General features: G+C 35.3%; 2 protein-coding genes and 1 non-coding gene across 4 annotated transcripts; 2 read left to right on the plus strand and 1 right to left on the minus strand.

The window, feature by feature from the left end:
* Positions 1-856: 856 nt before the first annotated feature.
* On the plus strand, positions 857-3,411 carry LOC137729143 (thaumatin-like protein 1). Of its 2 annotated transcripts, XM_068467987.2 has the most exons (3): positions 857-1,243; positions 1,386-2,055; positions 2,453-3,411. In XM_068467987.2, exons 1-3 carry the CDS (start codon positions 1,171-1,173, stop codon positions 2,775-2,777), a joined length of 1,068 nt encoding a protein of 355 aa, XP_068324088.2. In that variant the 5' UTR covers positions 857-1,170; the 3' UTR covers positions 2,778-3,411. The 2 variants fall into 2 exon arrangements, with proteins under 2 accessions (XP_068324088.2, XP_088534574.1); XM_088678448.1 differs by lacking the exon at positions 2,453-3,411 and having other exon boundaries at positions 861-1,243; positions 1,386-2,059.
* A 7,016-nt stretch (positions 3,412-10,427) lies between these two features.
* Positions 10,428-14,845, minus strand: LOC137727578 (endo-1,4-beta-xylanase 5-like). Its single transcript, XM_068466418.2, has 8 exons — positions 14,315-14,845; positions 14,165-14,199; positions 13,943-14,081; positions 13,146-13,318; positions 12,950-13,051; positions 12,622-12,768; positions 11,249-11,887; positions 10,428-10,899 (listed from the first exon to the last, which is right to left on the minus strand). Exons 1-8 carry the CDS (start codon positions 14,394-14,396, stop codon positions 10,564-10,566), a joined length of 1,653 nt encoding a protein of 550 aa, XP_068322519.2. The 5' UTR covers positions 14,397-14,845; the 3' UTR covers positions 10,428-10,563.
* On the plus strand, positions 13,735-13,807 carry TRNAE-CUC (transfer RNA glutamic acid (anticodon CUC)). Its single transcript has one exon. It is a non-coding gene; the product is annotated as a tRNA-Glu (tRNA).
* Positions 14,846-18,056: the final 3,211 nt, after the last annotated feature.

The raw sequence follows: 18,056 nt of genomic DNA on the forward strand, positions 1-18,056 counted from the left end.
ATATTTTATTTGTCATGTACATAATATTAATTTGCAACTAATTATTTTTATGTATTTTTTGTATAAGGTGACAAAACAATGGAAATTTACAAGACAAGAGTAAAACAAAAAAAATCAAGTTTTTAAGTTGCAACATGCTTGGGACATCCTCAAGGATTGTCCGAGGTGGGTAACCGATGTGGACCAACAATGAGAAAGATTATTTCAACGTGAAGCTGCACAGACAAATGCCAGAGATGATGGTGTCGATGAAATGACCCCATCTCCTTCTTTTGCAAGGCCCCCAGGAAGAGATAAATAAAAGGAAGTAAAGAGAAAAGGCAAGTCTACATATTTATCGGAATTTAAATATTTTTAGATTAAAATGTTCATAAAATTAATTTACGATAGTCTACATATTTATTTATTTTTTAAAAATTTAATTTAAGAAAAAAAAAAAGCCTAAGTTCATTCTTTAATAATCTCAGACTAAAATTTTAGGCCAGAAGGGTTAGAGTAGAAAAACTATTTCTGATTTAAAAATTGAATTTTTCAGATTAAAAAATTTAGCTTTTAATCCAACAATTGGAGTTGGTTTAATTGGATTTGGATCCTCTCTGGATCCCCTCCCTGGGGATCCCGAGGATCAAGGCACAATGACCGTTCATCAAAGATCGTGCGGCCACAACTAAATGCTTTTTACGTAAAACAAGATTGCTTTACTTTTAAAAATATAAAAAAATATTTAATTGTGAACGCACGATCTTTAATGAACGGTCCTTGTGCTTTGAACCCCGGATCCCCAAGAAGGGGATCTGGAGAGGATCCAAATCCGGTTTAATTAGTATAATATTGTTTTCATATTCTTGAGGAAAAAAAACAGAGACTGACATAGCTACTATTTTCGATTTGTATCTCTCAAGCTCAGTCTCCAAGTCTCCTCAGTCCCCACTCCCCATACCAAAATTGTCGTTTTTAGCTGTATTGGACCCCATTCGCCCTCCCTCTCGAGTGCTTCCCTCCCTCCCTCCCTCTCTCTCTCTGTCTCTCTCCCATAAACCCCCTGCATTGTCCTCACTTCCGAAGTCTCCAACATCACCGCCATCCTCCTCCCTCATAGGCCGCCGCCAGCCTCCAACTTTGTTTTAGAATAAAGTCCCAACACAGAGAAAAAATCATAACAAGCTCCACATGGATCCCTTCTTTACATCCTCCCCTTGTCTCACTATCATCCTTCTTCTCTTACTAGCCATGGCTTCCACAGGTAAAGCTCCAAACTTTCACTCTCTCAGCCTCTCCGCTTTCATGGGTTTTCCGTAATTTCATCTGGGTCACTCTCCAAACTCACATTTTCACTAACACCTTCACAACTCTCTCTCTCTCTCTCTCTGTGTTTTGTTTTTCAGGTGTATTAGCGACGACATTCACATTCGTCAACAGATGCGACTACACAGTGTGGCCCGGCATTCTCGCTAACGCCAACAGTCCTAGTCTCGACTCCACCGGATTCGAGCTTCCCAAGCAAACCGCCCGCACTTTCCAAGCCCCAACCGGCTGGTCCGGTCGTTTCTGGGCCCGAACCGGCTGCAGTTTCGACGGATCCGGTTCCGGGTCCTGCACCACCGGCGACTGTGGCTCTGGCCAAGTCGAATGCAACGGCGCCGGAGCCTCCCCGCCTGCGACGCTTGCCGAGTTTACTCTCGGCACCGGGGGACAGGACTTCTATGACGTTAGCCTCGTAGACGGGTACAACTTGCCCGTTTTCGTCGAGGGGACCGGCGGGTCGGGCCAGTGTGCCTCGACCGGGTGCTCCTCCGATCTGAACAGGATGTGCCCGACCGAGTTGAGAGTCGGCGATGGCGACGCTTGTAAGAGCGCGTGCGAGGCGTTTGGGACTCCCGAGTACTGTTGCAGCGGCGCGTATGCTACACCCAACACTTGTAGCCCGTCGGTTTACTCGCAGATGTTTAAGGCGGCGTGCCCCAAGTCGTATAGCTACGCCTACGATGATGCTACGAGTACGTTTACGTGCACTGGTGCTGATTATACGGTGACGTTTTGTCCCTCTTCCCCAAGGTAAATAAATTAAAGCTATATGCTTTTGCTTTATTGTCTCACAAGCTTTTGTAGAACTCATCAGTCGGGGATTTTCATTTTAAAATTTATTCGGGATTATTCTCTAAAAAATATAAATAAGATCTAATATTCTCTCATTTTGTGATTTTCACTTTGGTGTGGATGATTTAGCGGCTAATTTCCGATGATATGTTCTCTTTTTAATGTTTGATTATGTTTTGGAGTATTTTGTTTATAATATTTGGGTTTTTATTTAATTAATTTAGGTTGGTGGGGTTGCTTTTGCATGTGAATATGTATTATTTTCATCACTTTGGACTGTCACACTATTTGGTTTGTGATAAATTAGTTGTTTTACATGCTTTTTTTCCCAACATTTGATCATGTGGGCATGCAGTCAGAAATCTTCTAGAGATTCAACCACACCAATGACAGCAACACCATCACAAGGGGCTGCTACTGCCGGGTCGGATCCCGGGTTCACTTATTCAGATTCAGGTGCCGGCTCAGGCGTTGCAGTGTCAGGTTCTGGTACAGGTGTGGCTACGGGTACTGGGGCAGGTTCTGGCACCGGGGCTGGCGAAGCAATGCTGGCTGATGGATCATGGTTAGCTGGTTTGGCCATGGGAGACTCACCTAAGACAGTGCCTCTCCCCACTCTACACTCAACACTCACTATCTCAGCAGTTTTATGTATCGTCTTGTCCTATCTTTACTTGTAGGCCATAACTTTCTTGCACCCGTTGCATGTGACACAGTGTCGAACATTTGTTAGATCATGTGAGTAGCACATGACGATAAATGTTAAAACAACGGGCGCGGGTAAGTTTGCTTCCAACTCTATGATCCCTTGTCTTTTTGGTCTGCAATGTGAATTCTTCAGAGGTTTTGAGTGTTTTAGTGTCGCCGGGGTTTTGCCTTTGGTAGGAAAAGCTTACAGATTCATCAAGATGGTAAAATCCATTAAGATTCCCTCATCATTGTAACATACGCATAAGAAAGTTGTTCGTTTTCTCTCTTTGACCTTTTATTTTTTGGGTAGCGAGGGCTTCTGTCAAACAAAGATGCTAAGGTGACGGTTTTTCAAATTAATTATGCAACATTACATGGAAAACCTATCACACTAGTGTCGTGTAATTAGTCCGGGATTTCAAACAGGCATTCCGAGTTGTAGTCAAGCCCTTTATGTGGTACTAGATGCCCTTTTACTTCCCACTCAAGGCTCTTGTCTGAAAGTTCTGCCGGTATGTACTTATTAAAGCAACAAATGAGGATTGAGAACCGTTCTTTTAATCTTTAGATGGCTTTAGAACGGGGAATTAGCTTGAATGAATGGGTTTGGACATTTGTTGTGGATATACTCAGTGTTTAATAATGAAGATGTATTTGATTATATATCGACGACCCAACGATGACGTATTGATCAGTTTTTTTTTACTTCAACTGGATATTTGTTTTTGGGTTTTGTTTTCTGCTTCGATTTTTTATCAAAAGAAATAGAATTTATTCGTGGCTGCGAAGGTTTCTTGAAAAGGAAGTGTATACTATAATGTGAATGGGTGAGTACAATTGTAGGCTGATTTCCGTTTGACAGAGAGGCACCACTTTGCAGGCATTTCAAGTTTATGTTTACTATCTGTCTACCTTTTTTTCTTACGACTTGTGAGAGTTCAAACCTTCGAGGTTCATATCTTTTTGGGATAACTTCTTGGAGTAAATTCTGAATACGTGCAATCACAGATCAAAAAACATGTTGTGTTCATGAGAGTTGCGTTCTTTGCTCACCCATTCTTACCAAATATTGAGCTAAACTTATCTACAATAAAATCTCTATAAACGAATATTACTGGGACTAAGAAAAACTAGGCTTATTATATTAACACCCAACAAATTGTTGAATAAACCTCACATACTTAATACACCGAAAAATTAGCTTAATATACCCCTACATACTTCCTCATAATACCCTAACAACTCACATTTTCAATATACACCTTACATTTTCTACTTTCACCCCATATTTTCTATACACCCCACATTTCTCAAATGTTATAAAGCTTTTAATTTGGACAAAAATACTGATTGGAATTTTGACAAAAGATGATGTCTGGGATTTAAAGCATATGTGGGTTGTTTTCAATTCTACCATTAAAACCCATGTCGTTTGTTTTTAATATTTGGTGGTAATTTTAGGTGTTTAATTCTTCATGTAATCCATGTGATCCCTAAAAGATGAATACGAACATAGAAGCTTGAATAACGAAGCAAAAACAAGATTAAATAATTATCGGTGTCGTCAAAATCGCTAAAACAATAAAGAATATGAAGTCTTACCTCATGTGAAGCTTCTGAAACATCGATTTCGTGTTTCATTCGTCAAAAATATTTTTTCTCAATCAACATGTTTGTAGTTTCATTGGTTTGAGTTTTGTTCAACAATGAAGGGTCGGATGAATTTTGATAGTTGAAGAAGGAAAATAATACATTAAAAGTGATTTGAGGTGTATTTAGAATTTTTTTTTTTGTTTTAAACCTAATAAGGCCAAAATTTTAATTGCATAGCAGGGTAAATAAATCATTTAATATTAAATTTTAACGTGGGTGCATTCAACATTTTGTGGGATGATGATATAAAAAGCCAAAAACTATTATTATTTTAGAGAGGTTATTATATCAATAAATGAACACTTATTAATATAAGAAGTTTCTTCTTTTTTTATTTTTTATTTTTTTATTATTATTTTTTATAACAATGGTGCATGATATCTTATAAAAGCAACAACTGTACATATATGACTTTAAATTTGTAAGATAATTTAAGAACTAAATCAAGTTTTTATTTTTTTATTTTTTTATTTTTTTTATTTTTTTTCCCCAAACTTAATGCCCTCAAAGATAAAATATACTTTGAAGGCATATTTTGAGAAGTTGAATTGAGAAAATGTAAGTTGTTTTTAATTTTTTAATTTTTTTTAATATATACGATATCTACACTATGAGAGTATAAGAGTGGACTCACAATGGGTTAGTCATAATATTTTGGTTCGAATTCTCCTTTAACGTGAAATGAACTTAAAGACTACCACTTACAAATAAGTTTTTTAAGTAAAAAAAAATCCTAAATATGTATTATGAATATTTACGTGTTTTTTCTTTTATCTCGTCATTTATTAATTTATATATTCGTTAGGCCTTAAATGATTTTAAGAAAAATTATTATCTTATGCGTTTAGCAAGGTTATAATTTTAGTACACCGGCTCGCGTGGAGACTAGAATATTTTATTATAAGTAATGCTAAAGAAACTAAATTTGTAAACAAAATTATGTAAATTAAATGACATAAAAATTGATGATTGGATTATGACTTAGTCGTTGATAAACATGCTCATTCCTATTGGTGACATATCATTTAGTTTGAAATTTTATCTAAATTTTGCCTCTCTAACATTATCTTCTTATTATTTAACTGATGTTATGATTTTATTGAATATTCATTTATCGAGATTTATTGCATGGATTGTTATACAACGTTGAATATACAATAAACATTGGGAATTATTATTGGAGGAGGATTCTCTACGCTCATATTCTCATCTTCTTTCATCCCCTTCTTTCACACATTGCTTTTTGTCTTATTATCTTTATAAAAAAAATCAATATAAGATGTTGACGTGGCTTAACCGTGACTGTTCAAATAGAAGAGCATGGAAGTGTAGAGAGATTAGGAGAGTAGAGAATCCTCCTCCATTATTATTGGCACTCTACAAATTTCATTTTGTACTCCAAACTTTCTATAATTAAAAAGAAAAATATGCTTGTGAGGAGTGTATAATGAGATTATTGGAGTGATAATAACAATTTCCTAAATATTATAGACACAAGATGGAGCGAAACCCCAAGTTATTTCCATGTTATAATTTGGGAGATTATATTCACACATCTCAAATTACTTCTTCTCCCACATCCTTTTTATTTTTTAATATTTTTCTATCAAATGATAGTGGTGTGTAAAAAATATTAACAAATTAAAAATGTATGAGATAAGTAATTTAGAATGTGTGAATATAGTCTCTCTATAATTTTGGTTTGGTGAGATAGTGCATTGGGGTTGAAGTCGTTAGTTGAATTTTAAAGGGAAATAACTTAATCGTGAGTGGGTGTTAGGGACCCAAGAACAAATACAAATCAAATCTTTACAAATCCTTAAAATAAAGGGGGATTTGGACCAAAAGTGGCATATTTGTGCAAATAACGATATTATCTACATTAAAGAGGAGGCAGTACGCTTAATCTCACAATAAACTAGTAATAATATAATTTAAATTTGCATTTGACGAGAATTGAACCTAAGATATCTTACTTACAAGTGAAGAGAAGTATCACTAGACTTTGGATGGTACTAAGTGGATATGTAAGGATAATATTAGCGAGACTAAATTTTTTTAATTAAATTTGAGGACCAAATAATATAGTTGTTAATGATTAAATTATTAATTAAATGCTGATTAACTTGCTTATTTTTTATTGATAACAAATTATTTAGCTTGGAAATTTGATTTATTTAATATTACTAATCATAAGCCCTCAGCTTTTCTTCCCATGAAAGGAACATGATGTTGACACTGTTGAGATGAGAATTTAGGTTTTCCTTGGCCCACCTTTGAAAATTTTCGTATAACTTCAGACCCACTTTTTGGACCAATCATGCACAATTTGCGTTGTGATTATGTCGATGTGGGCGGATAGCTTATCGTTTGGCAGAAGTTTTTTAAACTTTTTGATAAAATATTTTTAAAAACAAATTTTAGTAAGAATACAAATTAATTTTTGAAAAGCATTTGATGTGTTCCTAACAAGAAGTATATAACTAATCATTTTAGTAAGAAATACTTCAAATACTTTTAAATTCAAAACCATTATATCTAAAAGTGATTTCAATTATTTTAAAACACTTGCCAAACCAGTCCTTAGTCCTAACAGAAGTTTTTCTTCTTCTCTTTTGCGAAAATTTAACGAGAAATTTTTCATTATGCTTGGAACACAAGTGGTATATTATGTGTTATTATATAAGTGGTAAAAAGTTTTATTTTTCAAAGATAATTTTTTAACACAAGTATCTTGCCACTTGTATAGTGACTCGTGAAGTACCATTCCGTGTTCTAGGCACATTGAAAATCTCTCAAATTCTATAATACACTGTTGTACAAGATATGCCGAACCTAGTATCATGGACTTACAACTAGGCATGACATTAGAGTGTTTGATCATACGATGAATGATTTGAGTGGTTGAGTGACTCATTGTTACCTCTGTGGAGATCAAATTAAGCATAATGCCCCAAGCCCTAGACTTAGTAGGATAGAGTCGATAGACCCCATCTTCAATAGGTGAGTAGCAAATCACCTTAACGTGAATGACACTGGTGTATGGGATATATGGTGTATTAAAAAAATTGGATTTCAACCGTTTCAATATAGCTATTTAAACACCGATGCAATTCCAGACACCAAACATCATGCAACTCCATACACCATTGATGCATTGTAAAATAAAACCATTTTGTGATAAGTGTGATATCAGGTAAAGAAAACTAAACGTATAATCTCAAATACAGAGAAATATTTTCAATCACTCAAAGTTACAGATTTGCGTTTTGAAGGGAGTTTTGTTTGGTTAATATTCTTCATTCACTCTGTGAATAATGATGATCGGTTTTGTTGATATGACGTAGTGATGCAGATTGCAGCCATCAGATTTCAATGAACATAGGGACTCATAATGTTATAGTATTAAGCGGTTACTCCATTAATTAAAACGTGGGTCCTTCCCTTCCCACCGAATCAAATCCTACCAATTTATTGCATTCTAATGACCCCTCTTGATGCCTGGACAAGTTTTCCTCAAAACAATCAAGACCCTTTCAATTATATCCTAACCATTGCTTGTGTAGGATGCACTAACATCATTATATTTTCTTTCCATGCGCGTAGATACAAGTTCAAATATAATTTTGGACAACTCGTTTGGGTGAAGTTCTAATTTGATACCTGTAGTTTCGACATCAACATTTTTTGTGATTTTTTCAAAGAAATAAATACGTTTGGGTCACAAGTAAGGTATTTCCACACTTACAAAAAGTTCATGTTCCTGTCACATTTGTTACTCGTGTGGTAATTTTGTCGAAAGGTTTGACCAACCTACCGAACAAAGAACCACCAAGTTAGCCTAATTGCAATTGTTAACTAGGTATTAAAAGTGTCTGCTGGGAATCATGGCATCTTAGAAAAGTACCATTGAAGTTGGTGCGGAGTAAATGTGAGATACAAGCAACGTAGGGGGACAAGATTCTGCATATGATTCTGCACAAGTAACCTCAGGAGTTAAGTGTCCTTTTACACACTTGAATCATAAGGCTATCTCTAACCGAGAGCTAGCTAGATGACTTGTTTTAGCTCTTTGACCCTTCAAGATTCTCTATGATATTAATATTTTAATTAACAGTACAAGGCCATATTTGTCTTCATCTCCAACCGAGGGCCAGAGAGCTCGTTTTAACTCTGTCACAAAAAACCGTCTCCAACTGAGGGCCAAACATAATTTATTATTTAAAAACTACAACTTAAATATTGTTTAAGTTTCATGTTGTTAAATGTTTTTTTTTTTATGTTGTATAATTTTTATGTTGGTTAATGTTATTAATATTGTTTCATGTTACTTAATTTAATTTAATGTTGTATAATGGCTTAGGAGGTTATAGAAAAAAATAGAATTAAAAAAAATATGAAACAAATTTTGTGAAATAGAAGTTATAGGAAAAAAAAAATAGAATTTAAAATAAAATGAAACAAATTTTGTGAAATAGAAGTTATAGGAAAAAAATGAAATTTAAAAAAAATATATGAAACAAATTTGTAAAATAAAAGTTATAGGAAAAAAAAATATATATGAAAAATAAAAGTTATAGGAAAATTTTTGTAAATAAAAAAATAAATAAAATTGTTAAAAAAAAAATAATGAAATAATATAACCGACAGGAAATCCAACATAAGCAAAACAAAAAAAAAGGCCAGCCCAGGCTGGTTGGTTGCATGCAGCCAGCCCTCTAGCATTCTTCGATTTCGTGGGGCCCTCTCAGATTCTAGAGCCCTCTGGCCTAGCCCTCGGTTGGAGACGGTTTTCGGGCTATTTTCGGCCCTCTGGCCCTATCTCCAACCGAGGGTTGGCCAGAGGGCTCGTTTTAGCTCTCTGGCCCTCCAAGATTTTCCAAGATATTGATATTTTAATGAACAGTACAATGCCATATTTGCCTTCGTCTCCAACCGAGGGCCAAAGGGCCAGAGGGCTCATTTTAGCCCTGCCACAAAAAACCGTCTCCAACTGAGGGCCAAAAGGCTAAACATAATTTATTATTTAAATTTAAAAACTACAACAACTTAAATTTAAAAACAACAACTTAAATTTAAAAACTACAACTTATATTTACAAATTACAACTAAAATTTAGAAACGACAAATTAAATTTAAAAACTACAAATTAAATTCGAAAACAACATTAACTTAAATTTAAAAACTAAAACGACTTAAATTTAATATCCATAATCAACATCATCTTCATCATCCGCCATCGTAGGAGTATAGTCAGAGGTAAACAACTGCCGTCGGCTCATAATTTTTTTTTTTTTTTCCTATCAAAATAGGCCTTACTCATTTGTTTGACAATTCCCCCTCATACTATCTTCCGACACCCATCTATAAGCCTTGCAAAGAGCTTCATCTTCTTTTCGGGTCCAAGCCCTATCTTTCATTGCAGAAGAGGCCATTTCAAAATTATTAAAAAAATTGAAGGATAGATTTTTGAAAGAGGAAGGAAAATATGAGAATTGAAATGGTAGGAATGGTTTAGGTATTTATAGGAAAAAAAAATAGAATTTTTTTTTTTAAAAAAAAAATAGAATTTTTTTTTTTAAAAAAAAAAAAGGCCCAAAAACCCTAATTTTTTTTTTTTTGGAATCCAACGGTAACTAGCGCCAGCTAGCTTTTGGATGCAAAATTATTTTTAAAAATTCCTATCGGTTATAACCGACAGGAATACATTTGTATTAAATAATATAAACGTATTCCTGTCGATTATAACCGACAGGATTTCCAGTTTTTCAGGCCAGCCACGGGCTAGCTAGCTGGCTACTTGCAGCTAGCCCTCTAGCCCTCTAGCCCTCTCCGATTCCGTGGGGCCCTCTGAGATTCCACAACCCTTTGACCTAGCCCTCGGTTGGAGACGGTTTTCAGGCTATTTTCGGCCTTCTGGACCTTTCGGTTGGAGATGGCCTAAATCATTTGCATCCAAGCATAAATTTTCCCCATTAAGTCGTAAATTCTTTGTTGAAACAAAATCAAAATATAGATGGTTAGGACGTTACTAAATTCGTTAACATATGATGTTTCTCTCTTTGCACTCAAATTCGAATCTTGATCCCCTAATTTGGTTACACAAAACATGTCGAAATTGTGTTACATCTGAATGCTAACATGTCTAGTTTCTTTACCTTGACACAATGAGAATGTTGAACGTGAAGATCTATTGCCATATTTGACACTTACTCTATATTCACCCAAGAAACCATAGAAGCTGTAAGATCCATGCTCATCTGTCTGCCCCTCAATCTCCCCAGTTTGCCATTCTTTCAAGAGCTTGTCCACCACATCACCAGCAGGTAGGTTTTGGAGATTATTGTCTGTGAGGCACATTTGGTAGCACCCATTAGGATGCATTGCAGTCCAAAGCATTATCCCATTCACAGATGGATGCGAAAAGCCTTCTCTTAAAACTTGTTCAAGATAAATTGCCTATACATAACAACAAGTAATGTAGTAGGTTAGTCCGGGGTAAAAATTTACATGGGATTGTTCCTATCACATGGCAAGTGTTTCGCTTAAATCCCAAACATTAAAGTTGAACACATGTCATTTTGTAACTTAGACAGTGGTCGGAACAACTCCACATAAGGCTTTTGTGCCCTATATGTGGAGTCAAACTTGAGTAAGTGTGTCCAACCATGTAATCTGTAGAGCACTATTACAATTGTACTTTAGTCACACTCAACCCCACACAGATCTCGCATGGTATGAGAGTTGTCCTAAATCAGACAGTGTTACCCTAGTTTCCCTAGTTTCTATATGTAACATCTTATTTTACCTGTGTTTCTTTGTCTAGGGTGCTGCTGATATCAACCTCCGTGAGCCAAATGGGAAGGCCTAATGTGGCCAACTTGTCAAGGATTGCTCTCATTAGAGGGAGGTTTGGTACTGTAAAATGACCCTCCAGTCCAATCCCATCCATCAATGCTCCACCATGCCTAAGCTCTCTCAACCTTGAAATGTAGGAATCAACGGTCGAATTCACATCACTGCAAGTCTCCACCACATTAAAATCATTCATGAAAAGGGTTGCCAAGGGGTCAGATTTGTGTGCCGTCTCAAAGAAATGCAATGCGGCGTTGGGGCCAAGCTTCTGCTCGTAGAAATCAAAGTGAAGCATTTCGTTGCTGACGTCCCAATGGATGAACTCTTCTCTGTACTTGCTCATTAGGCTTTGGATTCTGGAGTTTACGGCAGATTGCAGGTCGCTGCCGGTGAGGTTTCGAACCCATTGCGGCGTGTATTTGGGGTCTTCCCAAAATATGTTGTGACCTCTAGCAATGACTTGGTTAGCACGCACAAATTGCAGCATTTGATCTGCAATGGTGTAGTTGGTTTTGCCCTGTTCGGGTTCCGTCGCGTACCACTTGAGTTCGTTCTCAAACACCGCTGCATTGAATCGTTTTGTGAACCAATCCTGGATTGAAAATTGTTCTCTTAGCTAGCATTTTCAATGTGAAGATGATGCATGTAAAATTTGTTATTGCATATAACGCACAATTTAAGTAGAAGATTCGATTTACGAGAAAAATTTATGTTCTTGTCATGTGATAATGTTGGGTGACAAAATAGTCTAGTTAAATGACTGACATTAGTTTTTGCATATACAAGGGACCATTCTTTCAAGTGTATAGGTCAATTGTAAGTTAAAAACTTATGTGGAGTTGTTCTTATCATGTGATAGTGTGTTGAGTGTCAGACTGATCCATTTAAAAGATAAAATTGTTTAAATTTGAAGATCTATATTATTTCTTAAACACTTATCATCTTTTAAGTGTTCAGTCGCTCAATAATATCACACAATAACATATCCACATCATGTGTCAATGTTGAGTGTAAGAACAATCCATTTAAAATATAAAAGTGTTTAAATTTTACAATCAATGTTATTTCTTAAACACATGTTATCTTTTAACTGAACTGTTCAGTCGCTCAATAATATCACACAATAACATGTCAACATCATTTGCCAGGTTGAGGGTAAGAACAATCCATTCAAAAGATAAAATTGTTTAAATTTGACAATCAATATTATTTCTTAAATACATGTCATCTTTTAAATAAATTGTTTAGTTACTCAATAGTATGACACAAGAACACGTCCACATAAGTTTTATACGAGTACATACGGTCTATGAACTGCGTGCTAACCTGATAGGGCAAATTACCTAGAATGGTCTTTGCAATTGCAGATCCAAATGGGAAATCCTTGGAGACTTGCTCTATGTCAATTTCCAATCCTTGCAGCCTCTTTCCTTGCTTATCTGAGACATGAACCGTCACGGAACGCTTCCGTTTCTATTGATAAACAAAGAAAATAATTACACAAAATGAAATTTCTGAGGAGTTATACATTTGTGCGTTGATAAGACCATTCACTATTTTTTGAAGCTTGATCTCTTCCCAGGTGAACCAAATTAACATCTTCCATAGTTAACTTAATGAAAGATCCTACTCAAATGAAAATATATATACTTACAGTGTTGATCATATATTGCTGATACGTGCTCCATTGTTGAACACTAAATGGCATCAAAGAAGAGCTGGTAATTTCAATATTAACATCTCTGTCATCTGCATTCTGTATACAAATATACAATCAAAACAAAAGTATGAAAAATTGAAATTTGAAACTTTTTGGGGCAGTAAAAGATTAGTGAAAATATGAAAATTACCTGAAAGAATAAGGTGGATAATTGGGATGGTGAGTTTAGTACAAAGCCACCCTTGAGAAATGACCAGCATCCATGCTTAGCCAAAACAGTTCCTACACAGTTATGTGTTTCATTTTCTGTCTTTAGGCTTGCCCTTATGAGAGCTGAGCCTGCACCCTCTATCTTGACCCAACCTATTAGAGTAAGCCCAAATCTTATGAGTCTAATGTCGTATCCATAAGTGACTAAAGTTCTAAGTTTCTAATTATTGCAGTGCAGTCACGCGTGTCTAAGTGATTTTGTTTTCTTTATACAAGGAATATTAGGGAAAATGGTATTTAAATACAACTTTAGAGTGCAAAATTCTAACTAAGTGAGCTATAAGTGACCTCAGACTTTCAGCTCTAATTTATGCAAGTTCAAGAATTAGGGCTACTTAAGAAATGACGTTGATCATCAAATTTATGCAAGGTTATGTTTTAATGAATTGTTCTCATATTCAACGCTATCACCGGACAAGAACAACCCTGCATAAGTTTTTAACGTACGTGACCTAGCTAAGCTTATAGAATATTACTAAATATATTGGACAAGATAAGCATTACAACAATCCGTTGTAGTCTAGTTGGTCAGGATACTCGGCTCTCACCCGAGAGACCCGGGTTCAAGTCCCGGCAACGGAATTCTTTTTGGTTTTTCAACGCCAAATTTTTTTACCTTAAACACTATACCAAAATTACCACACCATAATTCCCAACCCAGCATCCAACAACAGAAAAATTAATTAACTAGAAGGGTAAAAAGTTGAGCAACCCAACTGGAGAAACAGTAAATGGTGCCCTGTGTGAGATTGTGCAGTATGAACGATGTTGAATAAACCCCACTACTTGCAGAGTTTCCCAACCGATCAACGATGATCCCACCGCCGTACAGAGGCTCCTCCGGCTGCAATTTACACTGCCAAAACAAACAAGTTGGTCTCATCTGGGTGAAACAAAGAGAAAAACTTCCAATATATTTTGTTCACATTTAGTTTTTACCTCAGTGTAAGCAGTAGAATCATAAAGTGGGCCCTCTGCAATGTGTGAAAACAGTAAAAAGGAAGGATTAGTAACGTAAAATTTAGACATGTCTGCATTGTAGAAAAAAACCAGAAGAAATGAGAGGAGAAAGGGGGAAGAAGAGAGAACCAAATGAAACAACAACGGAGGAGGAGCCCATGAGGAGAAACAAGAACAATAGGAAGCTTGAAGTAATATTTGTGCCTTCCATTTTTTGCTCGGAGGTCGGGAGGCTTGGAGCTGTGTGATGCTCTACTACTTAAAATCTGAGAATGGTTTTTATAACGACACTGCTACACTCCTTTCCCAGCTTTTCTTGCTAATTACAGTTTGACGTTTATATGAAAAATAACTCACCAAAACAAAAAAGCTCATTTAAACACCAATTAAATTGTAATTAGTAGGAATGCAACAATGTCTACTTCCCAAAGAAGCAGCCAAATATATAAAATGCAATATATGAAACTTGAGGTTATGGGTTATAAGTTATATGAAAGAAAGTGTATATATTGGACCATTACCTAAGAAATAGACCCAATATAATGGAAGGGGAGGAGGTAGAGATCACAAGGGTTACAGTGGAAGCAGGGATACCGAGTGGTCCGTGGCCTGGCCACATGTTTGTGTGAGCGTGGAGCTTCATGTCATGCCCATTCATTCATAGACACATCAAACACTCCAACCGTGAATTCATTCTTTTTTGTGTGGGGCTAAGAACATGGTTTTGTTTCCGTAACGCTGACACGTAATGTTAGTGACCGATTCACGAGTTTTTCGGTATGAATACATTAGTGTCCTTAAGGTATTTTTATTTCAAGCATCTCATTTGCATCGTCGTCATGCTGAAGGAGTAATTTTATATAGTAACTCGTGTGTAGGTTTTCTGATGCATAATGTTATCAATTTACTCAAGATATATTATGTTTTCATGTATTAATGTAACAAATATATTATGTTTTCATGTATTAATGTAACAACCTAAAATATAAACTCATCGTCCAATCCTTATTACAACACAGAGATGAGTAATATCATATCATGTTACAGGTGACACTAAGTTTCTTTCCATGTTTAGTCTTTATAAGTTCATATTTAATATAACATTAATTATTGAGGGGATTTGACTTGGCAACCAACTGCGTAGTAATTGATTGGAATTGTGGAATTATTAGTAGCAACTATGTACTTAGGTAAGAAAAAAAAAATTAAAGCTTTATGTCATTGCTAGCAGCTTGGCCTATATGAAAATTACAAAACAAGGGTTTGGCTAATTATTTGTGCCAATTAGGAATGGAATGAAAGGGTCCAAAATTCTTATATTAATATTAACCCAACACAAAGTAATCAAAAGGATTGCCAATGTAATTCCTTGAAGAACTGGTCTGGAGTCTACCAGAAAATTGAGAGAAATCCTAGGGGTGTTATTTAATTGATAATCTTGAATGATTACAAATGTTACTTCCAAAGATGTAAATAATGATTACAAACGTTTGGAACAACTCAAAGGACTTCTAGGAGTTAAAACAACGTTAATCGGACGGCAAATGAAGAGTCCGATTTTTATTACATAACTTTAAACGCTGTTTTGTAGGCTGAAATGACCCTGGATGATCAAAATCCATCGTACATCACGAAGAAGCCATGAGTTGGACTTGTGGCATCATTCCCTTTCCGAAAAGGTATAAGGGGCCCAAATTGGAGCTCAGATGCGAAATTTTCAAATTCCCAATGCGTCCTTTCGTCTTTTTACGGTCTATTTCTTCTTCAGTCAATTCTGCCATTTGTACTACATCAGAATATTGACCCGTATGGGAAAATGTACACCAAATCCAAAATTGTTAAATAGAAAAGGGGCACCCTCATTAAATCAGGAGAGATTCTCTCATGCAACTAAGTTTTAGTTTTATTGGCATCGTTGTTCAATAAACAATTGTTATATGTTCGAAAGTGTGTTATTCATCCCATGAAAGATTGTTATTGTCATATGGTGAAATTGTGACATGAGAGAATCTCTCGATTAAAAGGAGGGATTTTGACTCTTGAGGGACCAAAAGAAAGAACCAGTGGCGATCAAAGTTACATTTATGGCGGGATGCATGCTTTGGCTGCAAGTCTTGTAATATGTCTGTTTTTGTGTGTTTATGCAGAAAGCCTTCATGGGTTGATGGCTTTGTAGTGTCACGCGTGCGGAACATATATGAGGAAACCATGGACATAAATGCTATTTTACTCATGTTAAATAATTACATCTTTCTACTTGCTGTCTGACCAAGTCACTTAGGTGGTCCTCTTCGTATCGTGGGTGTGCTCTTCTGGAAGAAGAATGTATGTGAGTGTCTTTCCACATTTCAATTTTTACCACGTATAGAGCAGTTAAATTTAGTAATGTATGTTGTTGTAAACCAAAATAAAAAGGAACGAAGTTATCCGGAAAATGTAAAGCATTGAGTGATGAATAATTCTTGGGATGAGTCGCGGATTAAGTCGCTTTCTTTAAGACGTTTTGTGACTCTGCCCAAAGTGTGCAAATAATTCACAAACACTACGTCGTCCCCATGATAAAACAGCCAAGAACCTTCTTTTGATAAGGTTCTTTCTTGCACAATGGAAGAACCTTCAAACTTGCACCCTTTCGATATGTTGCTATCAAAACTTAATTTAAAAAAATATGTATAAACTTGTAGTATTTTGTATTCTTCAACATTGATACTCAGGACTTATATATATATATGGGGACACCCTCTTAACCGTTAGATTTGACTTTAATGAAATTCTATGGTTGAGATTGTGTGGCCTGTGATTTAATCTCAACCATAGAATTTCATTAAAGCCAAATCTAACGGTCAAGAGGGTGTCCCCAATATATTTTTTTTAAAATGGGAATCCCTCTTGTTAAAGGTCCTGTATATATATATATATATGTATGTATGTATGTATGTATGTATGTATGTATGTATGTATGTATGTATAAAGTAAAAGAAATAGACGTTGAAGGATTAAGATATTAGGGGCTAGAAATCCTGAATAAACCAAAACGTAAAAATCAAAACGGATAGATTATTTATGGAGGTGGACATGATCTTTTTCTCTATACAGACAAGGCATCTCAAATTTGTTGAAGTAAGAAACTTCCTCACATCTCCTATATAATTAAGAACGGAAATTACTCCTAATTGACAACGTCTCCAATATATTTACGAATGGAAATTACTCCTAATGATAGTTATATATATTTTATGTTTCTAATAAAAAAAATCATAAATAAATATTTATATATAATTTAAATAAAAACTTAACTGCTCCAACATATGTTATAACAAATGTAATTAAAAATGACATGGGTTCAAATTTCACGTTTTGTTTCGTGGGTTTGGATAATTCGGCTAGATGTGTACCACAAGGAGCGGACCAAGTGATTGTTGATCAAGTCACACAACATGTAAATGATAGTTTGGTATAGAACATGATATTTATGAAAGTTGAAAATAAAATTAATGATAGCGTTAGTGGCAAGTCATTGTCTACTTTAACTAATTTCAATTGAGGGGAAAACCTTTTCAATTAGTACTAAAAATTGTCATTTAATATTACAGTCTAATAGTATTTCTCTTCACTTGTAAGTAGGAGATTTTAAGTCCAATTCTTACCGAGGACGAATTTGAACCATATTATTAAGATGAAAATAGCATTTTTCGTTTGGTATTTAATGTAAATAAAATTAGAGTATTGGTCTTTAAATTTTGTTTTAATTGGATTTTTGATTTATGGATAATTTTTCTTTTTTTTATGAGTATGGGTTTCCTAAACTTATCAAAATGTGGTGCAATGATTTTTTTGGATAACTCTGGTTTCGAAGTTCTTGGAGCTGAAG

This window comes from Pyrus communis, chromosome 10, assembly GCF_041283825.1.
Source record: "Pyrus communis isolate YQ-2024b chromosome 10, ASM4128382v1, whole genome shotgun sequence".
NCBI classification, from domain to species: Eukaryota; Viridiplantae; Streptophyta; class Magnoliopsida; order Rosales; family Rosaceae; genus Pyrus; species Pyrus communis.